The sequence below is a fragment of the Falco biarmicus genome, chromosome 7, assembly GCF_023638135.1.
Source record: "Falco biarmicus isolate bFalBia1 chromosome 7, bFalBia1.pri, whole genome shotgun sequence".
NCBI lineage: Eukaryota > Metazoa > Chordata > Aves > Falconiformes > Falconidae > Falco > Falco biarmicus.
The window spans coordinates 54,412,313-54,431,633 of record NC_079294.1 but is presented as its reverse complement, the minus strand read 5'-3'; the positions used below and the strand labels follow the sequence as shown (position 1 = coordinate 54,431,633).

Genomic DNA, 19,321 nt, shown 5'->3' with positions numbered 1-19,321 from the left:
AATAATAATAAAATAGGTGGTGAGGTTTTTTTGTCTGAAGTGCTTCTTGGATGTTCAGAAATAGAATGGTTATGAACATACAGCAATGTTATGAATACGTGGTGTTAGATCAGGGAGTTATCAGTGCTGTGATGTACTTTAGGCAAAAGCTTACTAACGATCTCGGCTAGCAGATACTTAAAAGGCATTTCTACACTAGTTACGGGGCTGAAGATAATACTTCAGGCTTTGAGATGGACAATAATATGTGAGAAGCTGTATTCAAACACTTTTAAAAATATTGATTATTTTAAAAAAGAGTATGTGGCTTATGAACAGAGAAAAAGCAAAAGGGGGAAAACGGTGTTTAGTTCACTGTATTTGAAAATATTTGTTACTGTTTTGAAGTATTCCAGTACAACTTAATATATGGACACTTCTAAAAGGTTAATCTTCAGGCAGGTAACTATTGTGCCATTTTTACATGTCTTCCAGATTACTGATTCAGGGAGTAAAAGCTCATGGAAGGGGCTCATTCAATAATAATTGTTCCATTTTAGATACAGCATTTACTTTAAAATCGTGGAAGTTGATGAGTAGAGTAACCACAGTAGAATGATGGCAGTGATTTCTTTCAGAAACTGCTATGAAAAGTTTTGATGTAATCTGCTCTAAAGACTTCAGTGTTGTTTTTCTTTAAAGCTGCTGAGTTGGTATCACCATGTAATTAGAAGATTTCACAGATTGCATTTCAGAATAGACCATCAGTTCAATTATAATTTGTTTACTCAGTTCATACTATTTAATATAGTCTTGAATAATTAATACTTTATTATTCCTCTTCTGAGAATTGAATTAAATTTGCATAATACAGTATGTTGTCTTTTCTGATTTGAAGTTTGAGTATTAGGATCATGTTTATGCTTACAGAAAAATTATGTAACACTTAAATTTCATTATCGGATACAGAGGAACAACCAATATGGCAATTCTGTAATATTAGACATCTGTCAAAGTATGGTGAGTGTTAGTTAATAATGGCAGTTCAGTTATCAGATTCTTAATCTCTTTCACTGTTACTTGTCCATTTGCCCGAGTAATCATTTATTCTACTTCCTGTCCCTTTAATTGCGTATTAATAGTCTTGGCTCGTGTCATTATACAGTAATCACTTTCAGCAGTTAAATATGTGATTTTTTTTTTTTGCCTTTGCTTTTCATTACACAGATAATAAATACATCAAATGATAATTCCTAGATCAAGGAAAAACAGGACTGTAAAGAGGGGATCAGTTTGGTAAGAATATCTTAGTTCAGTTGGAACATTTTTCCCACTGATGTGACTGTGATACAACCTATTTTCTTTAATGAAAAGTAACAAAACTCCTGTTTGGATTTTGAAGTATGTGTGTTGCAATTATGTTTTCTAGTTTATAAATGTTGGGTTTCTGTTTCAGAACTCAACACAGACTTTTATTCAAATAAAAATTAATTGCGCTTTTTTCTTGAGCGTTTAAGATGATGTCTGAGTTTGGCATAGTAGAGGCAATGTATGTAACTTAATGTTTAAATATTTTTCCATTTTTCAGTAAGTGTACAGGTTTTTTTCCTGAGGCTTACTCTGTGTAATCAAATGGTGTATATTTTTTCAAAAAAAAAAATCTTAATTTTGTCTAACAGGGAAAATATTCCGATAGTTTAGACTAACCTAAAACAATAGCGCTTCGTTCACATAAAAAACATCTTCATGAAAACCAAGGGATCTGATCCAGAAGTCCAAGAGAACAATTACATGGGCTTTAAAGGATTGATTAATTAAAGGACAAAGCTTGAAGTGTTTGTCTTTACTGTATGTAGCTGTTCGACAGCTGTTTGGTTTTCTTTTTCAGTTTTTTTAACTGCTGGGAACTTGGTAATTGCCTTCAAACTACTTGTTCTGATGCCACTAATTTTAGTTACTTAATCTGATCATAAATTTAACCCAGGAAAGGAGGTCTTGTAACCTGTAACATCACCTGCAGCCTACATACGTTTGCATTTTAGAGAGTTCTTTTGTGCAAACCACAAGAGTATGACATCATTCTTCAGAATAATCTTGCTTTTATCCTTTGCTTTATTTCAAGCTTTTTATATGTGAAACTATAAAATCTGGGCATTGGTCTACAATATCTAGCTATTGATTCTTAGGATAAATAATTATTCGTAACTTTATTGTAGGCACAGTTTATCTTAACAGTTATGCACTTGAGACTTTCTTTTATTGATTTATTCTCTATTGACAACAGCTACTAGTAGATACTATTGCTGTATGTTATGTGCCGGTATTTTTGGGGCAATGTTAACCCATGAGACTGTATTTATTAAAAAACCCCACATTTAAAACCAAACCTAACCGATAAGCTGATAATACCTTAGAAATGGCCAGTTAAGACTTTATGAAGGTAGGAACACATTTGTCTTTTAAAGTATGATACTGTTCCTGGCAGGGTGTTCTTGAAAAGCATATTTACGTGTATTTGTTAGCTTAATTGCACGACCTTAATGTTCTGATCTTGCTCTTTTAGCTTTAACCCTGACTAGAAAGCAAATGCAGAATCAGGACCTTGGTCTGTTAAGTAGAAAACACACTCTGATTTTTATGCTCTTTAAAAGCCTCCTTCCTAATTATTTTTAATTTGGTGTAAATAAATGTTTCTACGCTTAGTAATTCTTACTGATTCTGTACTGTGTCCCTATCTTCTTTCCTTTTTCCTCATTGTGTGTTGCACCGAGTGGAGCTCAAGTGCAGACACGTTGTTTGGTAGGGTACAAATAGGGTGTAAAAATAGTGGACACATCCAGTCAGAAATCCCAGCGTTATATTGGTTGTGTATCCTTGTCTCTCAACAGCTAGACTCATCTCACGACCTGCCAAGTGCTGGAGAATGGTGGCTGGCTCCTGGCACCAGGCATGCTGTTACTTAGAGCAGCTTAAATTTTGAGTATGAAGGTCATGACATAAAAAGATTTTCTCATATCCCCAAATCCCCTCGGTGGAATTTGGGTGTGCCTGTGAAGTTGGCCTGTGAGCCTTTAGGATTGGGAAGAAAACATGCACAAAGTTAAAACAGTGCCTATAAAGCCAGTCCGCAGGCATAGCTTCTGTTTGCTTCTTGCAAGTAGAAGGGACAAAACCTGGGAGTTCTAGGAAGACTGGTATCTGTCGCCACAAGTAGCTACATTACACCTAATACAGAAAGAGCAGAGTCCTCTGATTTTGTATATGGAACTGAAAGTTGTCCAATTATTACCAAAAGGTACATAAATATTAGCAATATTATGAGAGTCCTTGGGAATCTGTTTCTTTTTTTGAGAATTTCCATGCAGTTATGCTAATAGAAGGTAGAGCACTTGATCAAAAACAAGAAGGGAAAGATAACTTTGCATCTGGGATCTTTGCTTTCCCACTGGTCTGCCATTCCAATAAAGTGAAGAGGAGCTCTGCCTCTTCACAGGTACTAGGGAGCCTCTGTGTGTTGGTTTGCTAGGTTTTGATAAAAGTGAAGCAGCATGTTTTTAACTCTGCGGTTGGTATTGGAATTGGAATGGTATTGTTTAGGTCATGTAGTGATAGGTAGTGCAGCTTATTGCCTCTCATCAGGGAGCTGTATTAAAATGGTTTATTTAGGATGGCATTTTTACAATCGGTGTTCAGGTCTAGTTCAACTGAGGAGATCTTAAAAAAAATGAGAATATGAATTTTATTTAAATTGAAACAATTCTTTATTTCAAACAAGTATTAGCTTTGAAATACCTTTGAATGACAGATTGTAATCCTGTAAATGTAATGATATACTTAATATTTGTGTGTGAAAATTCAGTTTATAATAGTTGGGAGATGATGAAAGCATTACCGTTTTCCTATTTCAGTGTTATTAGTAAACTACACTGTTCATGAGCTGTTTAAAAGGTAATTCAAATGTATGGCATAATAGAGGAAAACTGGACACACCCCTCTTTTTAGGTTTTGTTTGAATCAATGTACTGGTCAGAATAAAATTTAAGAGGTTCAAATACACTTACCTTAAAGATTCTGTGGGTTTGGGGTTGGTGGGATTTTTTGGGTTGGGTTTTTTTTTCATTTTTTCAAGACAACTTATATGTAAGACGCTGTGAAGCAGGTATTCTGTGCATATTGGAAATTCTGTGAAGTTATTTCCTTTGGGTGTGTTTTAAGCATCAGAAGTAGCATTTGGTTTTTAGCCAGGTTTCTGAGGGAAAGCTGATTCCTTAGATGATGTTACCTGGTCAGACTTGTTGCTGACACTTGTATCTGTAAGCCCACCTGGGCTGGGGTAGCTGCCATTCCACATCTTGAACATACTGTAGGCCTTTGTGGGGTTTTTACCTGTTTGGCCTTTTGCGTAAGTGCATCTTACGGTATTAGGTACTGTTAGAGCAATTGCTGCATCTGAATCTGCAGGTAATATTTTTTGTTAAGTCATATGACCTACCAGCCTCAGAAGGGATGGCTGTAAACTTAATAGGGTTGAAGAGATGTGATTTCAATTTCAGCATCTCTTGTAGACAGTCTTTTAATGACTTGAGAGAAATCAGTGAGCTAGCTCTGTGCTTGCTGAATAGGGGCAATGTTTTCTTTTGTTGCCGATTCAGCCTATGAAATAGAACAGGAACTGCCTCTCGTGTTTTGGTACATGTTTAGCACAGGGATCTTTGAGAACCCTTCGTGTGCTGCTGTAATACAAACAGCAAATTTTTGTGGACATCACAATAAACTGCTTTGATTTTTACAGCTAAAACGCTGCAACAGGTTTTGCATTGAATATCCTGATTTGGTGTGGTCAGTAATATTCATGAAGGCTTCAGTCTTAATGTGCTGTGTAAGCAGTAATAACATTCTTGCTTTGGAGTATAATTCTAAAAATATTTCAAAAGGGGTAGTGTAAGATGAAAATTAAATTGAAATTTATACATGGATTTTTGTGCTGTTTTGCTGTAATTTCCCTTTGATTCCAGCTCCTCTCCCATTCCTTCAGCCTAAGCTTGCATTTCATCCTTCCTGTACCTTGGCTTCTGGACTTGTTAGTACTGTTTATCTCACTCCCAGACCAGCCCATTTTATAATTTCAGAGTTTGAAATCAAGGAATTCGGCCTTGTGGAACTGTAAAAAGGCTAAAATCCAACAAAAGCAGTTATTGGTAACAAGTGATAGCAAGACTCTTAAATCTATTTTTTTCAATTGAAGTAAACCTCAGATTCTATCAAAACTCATTAAAAAAATGTGAAGTCTGAGATGTGGTCGTTTTGAGGTAATGCCTCTTGGATTATTTGGAAAGATCACCCTTGTCTTCAGACCTGGCCTTTGGAATTTAATGTGATTTGTCCTGGGATTTAAAATTTACATTGCCAGTCATGAGGTATACTACTTAGGTGTGTTTCCAAAGAGTTATCAAGGTATATATTAATGTTTTATATTAATTTTTAGTCAATATAAACTTTAATAATGAAAAATTACAAGATGAAACAGAAATTAAGCGTGGCTGTTAATTTAGCAATGAATACTAGTATCTGGTGTTCTGTGCTGTATCCTGATTCATTTACATTTAAAATGTTTTAAAATCTAAACATTTTACTGGAAAGCAACAGTTGTATTAGCTGATCATTTCTGCTAATTATGTCAGATTATAAAAAGGAATTTTTTTAGTTTTACAGGTTTTGTTTATTCTTCTGCATAGGGTCAGCTTTACCTGCTGGTGACAGACCAGGGCTTTCTTACAGAGGAGAAAGTTGTCTGGGAAAGCTTACACAACGTGGATGGGGATGGAAATTTCTGTGATTCTGAATTCCACTTACGGCCTCCATCAGACCCTGAAACTGTCTACAGAGGGCAGCAGGATCAAATAGATCAAGTACTGGATTTCTGCTTTTCTATTGTATTTTTTCTGTTTGTGACTATATATAACAATTAGTATGCCTTTTTAGGCTTATATATGTGTGTATACTTACACAGATGTGTATGTACGTGTACTCATGTATATATAGAACCTAAAAAAAATTCTTTAGATACTTAGGTTGGGGTTCCTAAAAGTGCTACTTTGAAGTATTAGCATGACTTCAAGGGAGGAAGACTAAGACCAGCTGTGAATAGTTTGGAAAATCTGATTTTAATCTCTCATCATCCAGTTCTGCAAATAACTTAGGTGAAATGTCACATCTGCCTTGTATATGGAAACAGAAACAGCACCGTGGAACTCCTCATGCCATAACAAATTTGTTTCAGGTCACTAATATTGTCATAACTGAACTTTGCCTTCTGATGCCCGCTTTGAATGTAGGACAAAAACCATAGCAGATTGTGTCCGATGGTGGTTATTTGTTATTCTTAACTATATCTAATAGTTAGCAGAAGTTGTCTGAGACAGGACTTATTTGTACCAGTTAATGCATAAGCACATGGCAAGACTAAGCTCCTTGGAAATCTTACATTCTGAATGAGCAAAATAAACATATACTAATCACCGTAAGTGCTTTTTAATACAGAGAGGGATGAATAAGCAGATGCTTTTTAATAAATTCAAGCACTGTCTCTCTCTTGCCAAATAAAGAATCTGGCAAAGATAACCGGGCTAGTAATATCTTGAGTTGCTGTCTGGATATATCCAAAACTACCTTTTGATTATTTTCTCATCTGCTTAGGAGTTAGTGTTCGTTATTGATGTACTCTCAACGCTGTTCAGTAAAGTGGGGCTAATACTCTATCAAACATAATCAGTGTTAATTAGAAATAGCAAATTGCAGAGAGAGCTTTAAAATCTTCTACCTAGAACTGGTATGAGCCGACACTGTCTTTTGCTGCTGCCCAGGTAATGGAATTTAAACCTGAAAGCAGGGGGGTTTAATCAGCTTTTGTGTTTACACAAACAGCTACGGTATAGGCACCTGTTTTCAGCCTTTCTGCAGTTCAGGTTATGAACAGGTTCTGAAACAAAGTCCCGTTTCCCATGAGGTAATATATTTGAAGATGAGGCTCTGAGAAAAGTGATGCTGCTGTTTATCTGCACATTCTGAAAAAGTCACTTGATATGTCTTGACTCCTTCTGTATGTAAAAGAGCATTAATAAACAAGTTTACTTTTTAGGATTATCTGATGGCATTGTCTCTACAACAAGAGCAGCAAAATCAAGAGATCAACTGGGAACAGATCCCAGAAGGAATCAGTGATCTAGAGCTAGCAAAGAAGCTCCAGGAAGAGGAGGACAGGAGAGCTTCTCAGTACTATCAGGAGCAAGAACAAGCAGCTGCTCAGGTCCAGGTAAGAAAGCATTATCACCGAATATGATCACGAGATTTAGAGAGTAACTCAATAGTTACATAGACACATCTACATTTGTAAATGTTTGACACTGGTAAGACTGCTATTTACATTCTGTACAGCAACTGATGAGACTAATAATATAGGGCTCTTAAGAAATATGCTATAGTTGTTGGATTATTTATGCAGATACGGCAGTTGCTGCCACTTAAATACTTTAAAGACGGCCTAACCTAAATGAGGGTTTCATTCATACTATTTCAGTTGGAATGATGAGATGAGTTGATACATAAGGTTACAAAGCTTGTATTAGCTAATAGTTTACATTACTTACAAAATAGTATTCAAATAAGAGAGTTTTGATAGTAGTCAGTTTTGCCTTTATTTTGTCTTGCAGAGGTTTGTTGCTGTACGTTTTCAGGTGTTTCGGTCAGTGATATCAGGTGAATCTGTTCAGTCCAGTTTCAAATTGGGAAACTAACAGTTTCTCCCAGTACACCTGTCTGTCCCATCCCCATAAGCAGTTGCATTCAAAATGCTTGGAAAATATGATTCATGCACATGTATATACAAAATTGCTATATAACTGAATAGTATGAAGAGAGATATATGTTCAGTTTATATATATATAACTTGCACACTCTTGTGTGCAGGAGGCAATATTTAGATTCATGTTCTGGATTCAGAGAGTTCTTAACTGCTGAAGACTTTTAAAACAGATTTTATTTACAAATAACATAAAAAAAATCTGCATGAAGGCTGAACCTTTGATGGCCTGAAGCAATTCAGAACCATTAATTGGTGTGCTTGTTAAGCATGAAACAAGAATTTTGACAGTTAAAAGTTGTATTCTTTTCACTGCTTGTTGCTTTAATAGAATCATCGGTAGCTACTTCTAAGACAAAGATTCACTACTGCTGGCTGCAGAAAGGTAGAAAGAATTGAAGAACCTCCTTAACAGGACTTAACAGCATGCTTTTTTGCAGCTATGAATGGATAACGGCTCGAATAGATGATGGAAGTAACAAAAAATATTACGTTTGTGTACCAACCCTCTTGCCAAGTTCTCAACTAGTTTCTAGTCACAGAAGCTGCTGCTTTGTGATGTCTGCTGTCTAAAGCAACACTTTCACTCTGCAACTTCTGAAAAGTGGATTATGTTCTTATAAAAGAAACTAGCAAAAATTCCAGTACAGTACAGTAATATAAAGTGCCAGAAAATACTTGAAGCCAATTTTTATTATTGAAACAACTGGTCTGAACACGTGGACACAATAGAAAGGACACATAGGACTTGAAATACATTTTCAGCTGACTTCATCTTTTTTTGAAATAAGAACTTTTGTGGCAGTTCTGGAGTATTTATACAAAAAGACCCCACCTGAATTGAGCTGTTTGCATAATAGTTAAACTTTTGTTTGTGAACTTGAACATGAGTAATACTTCAGATTGCATCTACAATGATGTTTGTTTTATTCAAGATTTTATTTTTTCTACATAGCAGGTGCAAGGTGCTGCTTCTCCAGCAAGCGGAAGACAATCTGGGAGTAACGAACGCAAACGTAAAGAGCCTCGAGAGAAAGAGAGAGAAAAAGAGAAGAACAGCTGTGTTCTCTTGTAATAGAAAATGGATTTAGTCTGGAGCCAAGTGCATGTCCTCAGAAGCAAAAACAAGGAGTAAAAAGGAAGACAAACCCGTTACATGCCGCCTGTGCCTGATTACCCCATGGATTTTGTTCATGTTTCAAGAGAGGATGGGTGACTTTGTTACAATCACACAGACTTTCTTCAAAGTCATAGCACGTGCTGCTCAAGATGGAATTCCAAGTCACAGTGGGATGCGGCTGTGCTTTGAGTTAGTCGTAAGAAATACTGCACCTTGTAGCTGAACACACAAGTCATGGCAAGTTTTGTGTCAGAGTGACATCCATTACTCATTACATCAGTTAGTAAGCTATTTTATCTTCTACTTAAAACAAAGGAGGTAATTTGTTTTGTGCAAGACTTTTTCCTGAAGTCTGTACACTAGCACAACAGAGTTCTGTGTTCCTTACGTGGTATGAAACTATATCTTAGGCTGGGTATAGTCTTCACAACACAAGAGCCCAAATAACAGCTGGGCACTGCCTCCTCAGTGTGTCCAGATTTCTTTGCTTCTGGATCTGGTATGTTCGGTTTTTTGAACCCAGATTTATACTGTGTTACTGCTGTCATTGCACCTCCTGGCCAGCTTTCTTGCCCCAAGAATATGTGACTCGATAGGCAACGTACAGAAAATTGTCACAGAGAATGGGGCATTTATTAATAAGCAAGATGAATATTGTTTGCTTTTCTTGCAATTACAAACTGGGTATGGCAACTCAGATGTTATCAGGGTTAAACAAGTAATTTTATAGTAACTTCTTTTTCTTTTAGCATTTTTTTCTCTTGTAGGTAAACTGGACCAGATAAGTTCTTATTTATTGACCTCTCCATATGATAGGTGAATGATGAGAGGAAACTAAGGTCTATAATAATCATTATTCTATGTAAGAATGCAGAGTTAAAATAACTATCTATCTGCCTTTTTTCCAGAAGTACCTTGAACTTTAACATGATGTTAACATGTCCACTTGTGTATTTAAGCAAGTGTACTGTAGCTAAAAACACACTCTGTTTGTTTTATAAATCATATATCCTTAAAAAGCACACTTCTGAAGGGTGAGAGAGGAGCGAGGCTACTCTCCAAGGTTGTTTGGGAAGGTGGTCAGATGTATAATTTTGTTTTTTAAATCACTAATTTAGAATTTTTGGAAACCAGATTTTTCTAATTTATGGGAACCAAATAAACATGTTGTGTCTTGTAGTATTTATAGAACACAGAAACAGAATACTTGCTGAATTTTGAGGGAACCACAGATCTTCCTCCACTTCCATTAAATCAATAACAGTTACCTTCTTGCAGAACCTTTTTGATAGAAATTTCTATTTAGCAATTTGTAGATACTTTTGAAAAAGGCTGCTGCTCCTGGAGAAGCTATGTATTCATGCTCTAAGCCTGGGTAAGTGCATTAGTATACAATAATCTGTGAAAGCTAAAGCAGCCAGGTGGAACACGACATTCCTGGGTTTGGATGTTTGGAGAGTTTCCGTAAGAGAGAGGGTGTCTAAACACAAGCCCACTGGTAAAAAGCCACTTGGAAATTATTTCAAGTGGACTTGCTGTGGTGATGGGAACCAGTCATGACATAAATCTGTTACGAACCTAGAATGAAAATTAGATGGATAAAGGAAGAATGTCTTATTAACTAAAGAGCCAGTTTGTATCACTTTTTTCTTCCATGCTTTTTTATCTTTTTTCCCCCCTCACTTTTATTAGAATTCATATTTATAATAATGAAGTAATGAACAGTAGGTCTCTAATATGCAAACAGAAAATTTAAAAATTTCTCTCTCTAGAAAGTCACACCCAGAAAAATAACTTTTAATACTTAATGTATGCGGTTCAGATAATTTTCTGTGTCAAAGCAAAGGTTGATGTCTTCCTTCCTTTGCAGCAGCCTAACTTCTTCAAACAAATTAATGATGGAGGATCACCAACAATGACTTACCTACTTCAAACAGATCAGAAAATATTCCAATAGTGTCAATAACAGAGACTTTAAGCCAGAATGTTGTTTAAAAACATTCTGTTACTAAGATTTTTCCAAATTTGTGTATTTACATTTATTTATTGACCTTGAAAAATAAATATGTCGAGCTAAATGTTTGTTATCTTATTTTATTTTCAGTGACAGTATTGCCACTTTAAATTCTTTTTTTGAACAAATCTAGCTAGAGCAGGCATCTTGGCTGTTGGGGATTTCTTTATGCCTAGGATACTTGCTGGTATTAGAAAAATTCACGTACCATTTCCCGTTTCAGACAGACGTGCCTGAAACCTAATATACTGTAGTTATGGTAATGTTATCACCTGGTCACAAAGGAAGAAGAGTTAAATGCCAGTGCTCATCGTGAAGTCTGAACTCCCTGATAATTCAGGGTTTTTTCAATAAAAGACCGAAGGGTTTCAGGTTGTTTGAGATGGCAGGCATGCTATTCACACAGTTAATGTCCTTCTTTCTTCGCAGGTCTTGAATCTTGGGAAGAAAGGTAAAGAATTCCTGAAATCTAGGGCATTGTTCTGCATGAGTTGAGCTTGTTAGTAGCAAAAGTTACAAGCAGATGAGCTTGGTAATATCCAAAATAAAATACATCTGGAAGCTTATCTGGAAGCTTAACTTACACCCTACTGTGACTAACCATTCCAAAAGCAACTGTCACAGTTGGTATCTATGACAGTATCTGATGATCAAAAAAATCTGAACAGAATTGCTTTTATCTGTAGTAGTGAGCTTGGAAAACAATATTATAAAATATTCATGGAGTACCAGAAAGACTATGTCTATTTCTGACTCTTTACTTCATTTGCCTCTTTTTTTTTTTTTTTTTTTAAGCTCATGTTCTGGCAGAAGGGTACAGATTTATACTTTAAATCTGTGTACACAATTTAGCATGCACATGCTCTAAATACCTACATAATATATATGAAAGTGTCCGGAAAAGTAGAGTAGAACTTGTTTTCCACTAGATAAAAGCTAGCACAGAAAACAATCATAGGATTTTTCTTGTTGCGTTGTACTTGTGAAATTTTTTTTAAAAAAGCTAAATGCAAGTATTCTTAAAATTAGCAACAAATTGAGCACTGCCATAGTGATAAATGTTTTTCTAAAAGGCACTTTGTAAATGCTCGGATATACCACTTCCCTTGTGACACGCATATGGAATCCGCAGTACAACAAAGTGGATCCAAAGGAAGATTGTAACACCAGAGGGATGAGATGATTATTCCTGAAAAATCACTTAAACACAATGCAAAAAAATATATTTTGTAGCTAGCAGTCTAGTTAATGCATTAAAGTGTGTGTTCAGCTTGTCTGTACAGAGCTCTTCTTGTGGATCACAGGGACACAAGCAGCTAGAAGCGAAGCGTATGCTCTTCCGTGTATCCTTGCATTGGATTGCCAGCCAATCTCTACACTCACTCGGTATTTCACGTTATTGTCAAATGTTTCTTCAAACTTGTACACACAAGTTCTTGAAAAAATTTTCCAGTCTGTAATAAAAGGCAATTTGAGTTCTTGAAATGGAATCTTTTGGTGTATTCAGCAGGAAATACTCAAAAGGTGAAGCTGATGTACAACCTTTCTTCTTTCCTGCTACAATAGATCGGTAACCCAAAGCTAGCTTGTTGCTTACATCAGCTTTCTTACCATTAGGATGCTTATTGTAAGTTGTTGACATTTATACAAAGTACATCCTTAAATACATCATACTGAATTAAAGAGCTGTATTTATTTTATATAAAGTAGTCTTTTTTTAAGGTTGTAACCTTAAGCAGCAGGTGACTCAGGAAATGCAAGTTAAATGATGCAATATCCTCATTAGAAAGCATATTAGAGAGAAGCAAAAGTACAAAGCCTTAGTTTGATTGCAATATAACACAGTTTTTCCATCCGCTCTGTGATAGTGAGACCTTGGTAACAAGAAAAATCTGACACTGAAAAATGTTCAGTGATAGCAAATATCACATGCAAGAACTTAAACGTATGCATTTAATCTTGTGATTCAGCACATTTACTCTTCTTTTTTTTTTTTTAAGCATAAACAGCAATAGACTGTTAGCAGAATTGTTTTGAGTGGGAAAATTTGGTGAGTTGAATGATGCTTTCCTCATGCAAAATCACTCATAGAAGTCTATTTGATGTTAATTTCCATACAGTTTCCATATAGCTCCGTGTTCACAGCTTGTTCTTACACTTGTCCAGTAGAAAAGCAACATATTTAAGCTCAGCTGTCATCTGCTCTGGGAAGAAGTGCTGTAGGGAAATGCTGAGGACTAGGAAAGTCCCTCCACCACCTCTTGAGATTGTGTAGGGATTGATTTGTCCCCAATTTTGCTGTTCCTTGAGCCACAGCTGAATTCTCTGCCTTTACAATTCCTTTTCTGGTTTGTAGGATTACTTGCACATGTGGAGAGGCTTCATGTGCTGAAATGAGCAATTCCTTGGATTTTTAGCTCCAGAACTTTAACTACCTGGTTAATTATCTGTAGAATGCAAGATCCTGCATTTTCCTCTGCTTGGCAGCATAGAAATGTTTTCAACAAAATGTTGTTTGGGAAATCCAGAGGAAACAATTTGCTGAATTCACTGAGGGAATGGCCAGTGTGCTGATAGCACAGTGGGCTGGCGGCATCCACCCCTGTACGCACTGTGCTGCCTTCATGCTTCTAGGTCAAGGGTAGCTGTTCCGACCCCCTGGTTACTCCAAAAAGGACTCTATTAAATGTCAGGTGTCTACTGCTCCATTTTGGTCTTTGTGTCAGCCGTTGCCACTGTGACCTCTCTGCACCTGGAGACTTAGCCCCAGACAATTTGTTGAAACCTGAAAGTTCTTTACTGCCTTTACAATTCCTTTTCTGGTTTGTAGGATTACTTGCACACGTGGAGAGGCTTCATGTGCTGAAATGAGCAATTCCTTGGATTTTTAGCTCGAGAACTTTAACTACCTGGTTAATTATCTGTAGAATGCAAGATCCCGCATTTTCCTCTGCTTGGCAGCATAGGAATGTTTTCAACAAAATGTTGTTTGGTAAATCCAGAGGAAACAATTTGCTCAGTTGCAGTACCCGACTGAAAAGTTTGCTAGCTTAGTCTACAAAGTATGCTTACAAAATAATTTACTGTAACAAAATGATGAAAAGGCAGGCATCTGTTTCCCTAAATCTAATCCGATGGTGAAACGTGAAATAAGGCCCTGTGAGGGCTTTCATCACAGAGTCACTCGTTGAAGGAAGCAGGGGTGCTGTGGCTGGCAGTCTCGCCGGGGCCAAAAGTGGTGAACTGTGGTGGCTTGTCACGGTCAGACACTACGCCAAATGTACATAGATCTTGGGAGTGGGCAGGGACACAAACTCATCTATGTTTTATATTTATTTTTTTTAGTGAATCCCTTGAGAATGTCCTTTAGCGATGACTTATTTCAGTTTAGGTCCCATCCAGCTTAAGCGATACCTATTGTGAAACACGGCAACGCGGGAGGTGACGTACCAGTGTCTCGGGAGGCGATGCCTTTAGCTCGTACAAACTGGGATTCTCCATCACTGGGCTGGGACAAGCAATGGGATACTTGGTCTATCTCGGTGTGCACAGGCTTTTTAAGACTTAAGCTGTAATTTTTCACGGTGAAGATCATGCTAGGCAGTCTCAAAAATTTCACCTGACATTTAGCGTTTTTAGTTTTGTTCTAGATGTGTTTCAGAAAAAGCTGGGATAACTGGTATTTTTGTCCAAAACCTGTTGACTTTTGTACTGACCTCAGAAAGGGTCCAAACTGCACCTGGAAGGAACCGTCAGTGTGTCAGTAAAACTGAACGAGCAGAGTCACGGGTACGTCCTTGGCGTTTGTCACCTGTTTTGGGGAACTCCAAAATACAGTAAGAAAACAGAAAGGCTTCTCCCCTTTACATGAGCTGGCCTATGCAGTCGCTAACATGTGCGCTGGGTATTTCGTTCTTTAGGGCTTGCTGATGGGGTCCAGCCTCTGCAGCGGATGGGTTAAATGTTTCTGCTTGTAATCTAGCGCTGGGAACACTTCTGCCTTCAGACACAGAAATGATCCTGATAAAACCACGACCGACGCTTGGCAGCTCTGCTGCTTTTAAATACGAGAGCTGCGGAACGGTTACAGGCAAACTCTAAATAAAGCTTTTTACTGTTGCAAGTACATTCTTTTTGGCGATGGTAAATTATAATAGTGAATGGGAATTATCAAGTCAGATGTAAGAGAAGATAATTGGTGTTAGCCGAGGCCGCTCAGTGAGTACCGAGCGGGCAGGCGCTGCGCAGGCTCAGCCGTGTTAGCCCGCGGGGGCTGGCTCAGCACCCCAGCTCCGTTACCGGCCGTTCACGCCGCTCGTGGGGATGCAGCATAGTCCAGCTAGGCACAACCCTGCCATCCTCACCGAGCTAACGCTAACGATGTTATACAGAGGGCGTGACTATATGGACTTCTCCATGCAATGTATGAATTCCAAGTGCATACTGTCTTTAAGCCCGTATTACAATTTATCATCTGTGCCAGCTCTCATAAAGCTAGCGCGATTCCTTCTGGCCATGCTATAAATGCACTTACTTTCTGTGAAAGAAATACAGAAAATTAGATGGCCGCTTTCCTAACAGGTTTTGAAACTACCTTGAAATGTTCTTTGTGACACGGTCTTTTTCAAAGTCTTGGGGAAATTAAAGAATGCATAAAAGTTTCTGAAGAAATGTAATGATTGGACACAGTCCTTCTCTTGTCTTGTAGTACATCTATATTCAATATACTACTATTCAAAAAAAAAAGCCCAACAAAACAACCCACCTCAACATTTGATTCTGCAAGAGAATGTTTTATTTGGCTATATATGCCACAGTCACCGTTTGGAGCTAACAAACAAACTGCTTCACCAGTAGCAAGCCTGTGCTGTAGAAATGTCACTGGGAGGGTTTAATAAATATTGGGGAAAAAGTATTTCTAAACAAAATAATACAACGGTTTGGGTTTTTACTGTGGTCTGCTGTGAACTGCAGTGGCCAGCAGATCAGAGCTGCCTCTCAGTCACAGCAATTAGCAGTGGCTGACAGTGTCTTAGGATCCTTTTAAACTCCCAAGGCGGTATTGCAATGCTTAACACTTGTCCTAAATCTTTTTTCTATTAAATGTCTACCCAGTCCAACTTCATACTACCAGATGCAGCCACGAGCGGGACTGTGACATTTCAGTGTAGACTTAAGCAACCCAGTTTCACAATTTATTGTAATTGTTCATAATTAATTACCAGCGTGTATCAGCTCTGCAAGCGGAGAGCTGGGAGAAACAGCCGAAATAAGCGGCTGAGCCTCCAACTTCAGCTGGAGCTTCCAAAGGGTGTTAAGGAAGGTGGTGACCAATACTGTTCTTCTGGAAAAGCTCAGACCAAATAAGAAAGTTTACCCTCTGATGTTTCTGCTACTTTTTTTTAAAGAAGAAAGCCAGCGTTAAGGCCATCCTGTGTGTTTTTAAGAGAAAAAAAAACAGCTGAGTTTTGAATTCAATTGCATCTTCAGATTTACTAGCTTTTCAGCATGGTAGCTGTTCAGCATTTTATGCTTTTTTCCAATGGAACTTTGTTTTCTTTTCAGTCTTTTGGTGTCAGGGCATTAACTGGTCTCTTAATTTTAGGGCTTTTGTTACTGCAGGTTAACGAGAGCCAAAAGGAACTGTTGTGTATTAATGACTGGTTTTGTTTACAACCAAGTTCTAGTGAGTGAAGTCTTCAGACTGGGAGTTCAAAAGCAGGTTGTGTGTGAGGTGAAGCCAGCTGCAGCCCTGGTGGACTTTACAATTGAGTTATCTTTATTATAGGAAAACATTATTGCTGTGGAAATAAAATCCTCCTTTTGCTTAGCAAAGTATAGTAGCCAGTCATCTTTGAGCCCACTGCAGATAAGATACAGCGAACCAATGAACCTGCTTGTGAAGTTTTAAACTTATAATTTAGCATTTGCATTTTGTATCCTGAATAGTTGCAGTAATTCCATCTTTGCATTTCATGTACTCAGTTGACAGCCGCCTGCTTGCGCTTCTGGATTTCTTACATGCTTTCTCCTTGAGGCTGGCAAGCAAAAATGACTTCTGAGAACCCATTAAAGAAGTGACCCTAGGTACAGCGACTTCCAGGGAGAAATCTGTCGTAGCAAGCGTTTCCTCACCTGTGTTTAGATAACCCTTGCCACCACTAGCGCTGCTCCAGTTAAGGAGCGTCACTGGTCACACAGGTACAGCCCAGACGTTCGTTAAATAAGCAGGACTCTGGTTCTGATACAGTTTGTACTTGCAAAAAGAAACCAGTTAATACTTCTCCCCAGACTCCCATCAGATCGCGTGGGACAAATCCTGTCACTCGTGAAGGGTTGTTTCCCCCCCTGTATTTTTGCAGTGTATAATCACGGTTTATAACTCAAGCCTCAAAAAGTGATAGTGGTACTTAAACCTATAGAAAATACCAAGCATCTTGCTCTGTCCCACAGAAAGAAACTCCACGTATGTCGCTACCTGCTCAGTACTAGTTGTTAAGTAAAAAGTCATGGAATGTCTTTTAATACCTTACACCTGCTTTGTTTATAAGGTCATGGAATGTTTTAATACCTGACACTTGCTTTGTTTATAAGGGAGTGAAAGACGCTGCCATCCGTCGCCTCACAATAACCCGATCGAGCTTTAATCTTACGTGACAAGGGGGGTTGGTTTATCTTTCGTGTTACAGCTTTCAGTGACAGAAGGTCTTATCAAAGTGTCCACAAATAAGTTTTGGTTATCTTTTTACCGGGTTAGTCGATGCATAGCTATTACTTGTCCAATTTTTTATAATCACCTTTTACATATACAGGGAAGCTTATTCAAGAAACTGCAGGTGAAACACGTAGAAAGGAATCCGCTGCCCCTAGTTCTTCAGTGTTAAGTATTTGTTATCACAGTAACTGTCTTGACTGGCCTTTTTTAGAACGAAATTATTAAAAAAAGCCCAAACATCCAACTATGTATTTTAGGACTAGCGTTGTCTTGCAGATGCCCTGCCTAGACCCCCCAGAACGGTACAATTGCTGCGTTACATCAGCAGCAGAGCTGTGAGCCCGTTAGCCACCTAATGTTTACCTTGATCTCTCAATCTAATTTTAAAAGGAAATGCAAAAATAAAAGCTAATGCAAGCTACTGTAGATTGACCGAGAGAAGTGGAAGACATTTAAGTTTTTAACAACTGTATTTTAGAAGTGCATGACCTGATGAAGTCCAGTCATGCGGTGTTGTTTGTACCGATGTATGTGATGGAAATCCTTTTCATGTTACACTGTTATCCAGCATTGTAATGGCATCTACAAGTTCAACTACTGAATGTTTTGCATTTTAAAAGCCTTAATTGTTTATATTGTATTAATGTGTTTTTAAAGCCTATAAGGAAACAACATTTTCCTTGTAAATTGTTAAAATAATTTTGAACACAAATAATTTTCAGAGAAGTCCAGTTCTGTATCTTAATACCCCTTTTTGTTTGTGTACCACGAAAGAAAAACTGTTAAATTCTGTTACCTTTTAAAAAATGTCTCCAGTTATCAGCCTCTCTTATAGTTTGTCTTTACCCTATTGAGATATATTTTGGTTAAGTCTTCTGAAATTCATTGTATGTTAATAAATTTAAGTGAGCAAACTTAAATATTTCATTTAGGTATTTATGTTCTTCCCTAATAATAAAGGTTGAATGAAATCACTAAAAAAAAATAACTTGCTCTGTAAAAGGATAGACTTCTGTTATCTAAATATTTCATAAATTCAAAGGTTTTGGCAGTATTTTTAATCAGGTTTTCCCCCTTATCATCCTAGTTGTTTCAAGATTTTAATTTACGTGAAATATCTACACATGCACAATCACATTTTCATTTAACTGAGCAAAAAAAGTCGGGAAATGTTATTTATATCTTTTAAAGTTGGAATGCACATTAGCCCTGTTCACTGCAGGCAAGATACCAGGTCACATATCAAAGCTTTAGTTTTGTACCTCTCTGTTAGCTTTGTCTTTTAGAGTTATAAAATTTCATATTTCCCATTTGATCCATTAGCCGCTATAAATTAATCTTATGGCACCTATTTAATTTGTATGTATTGTCACACCTGATGAAGTACAGACTGCGGCCAAATGGATATGTACTTTTTAAAATGCATTAACTTGTACTTTCTCTTGGAAACTCCTGCAAAAAAAAAGTCAGTACATTGAACTTCCTGGATTTTTCTTGTTCAGCAAGGACTGAACAACAGAGAAGATATTAAATGCATCAAGGTAAGTTACTGGAGGAGTGTGTCCTGACACACTTGCTGATACAGCATTTTGTCTTGTGTTTAAACCTAGATGTTAGTTGTGAATATTCACAAAG

At 37.3% G+C, this 19,321-nt stretch overlaps 1 protein-coding gene across 1 annotated transcript in view; it reads left to right on the top strand.

Annotated features, from left to right (window-relative positions):
* The window catches only part of MINDY2 (MINDY lysine 48 deubiquitinase 2), a 39,893-nt gene extending 21,287 nt beyond the window's left edge, over positions 1 to 18,606 (top strand). The window contains exons 7-9 of the mRNA XM_056345469.1: positions 5,715 to 5,888; positions 7,118 to 7,291; positions 8,793 to 18,606. Of these exons, the coding sequence (XP_056201444.1) occupies positions 5,715 to 5,888; positions 7,118 to 7,291; positions 8,793 to 8,912 (468 nt within the window). The 3' untranslated portion in view covers positions 8,913 to 18,606. The remainder of the gene's footprint in view (positions 1 to 5,714; positions 5,889 to 7,117; positions 7,292 to 8,792) is intronic.
* The last annotated feature ends 715 nt before the right edge of the window (positions 18,607 to 19,321 follow it).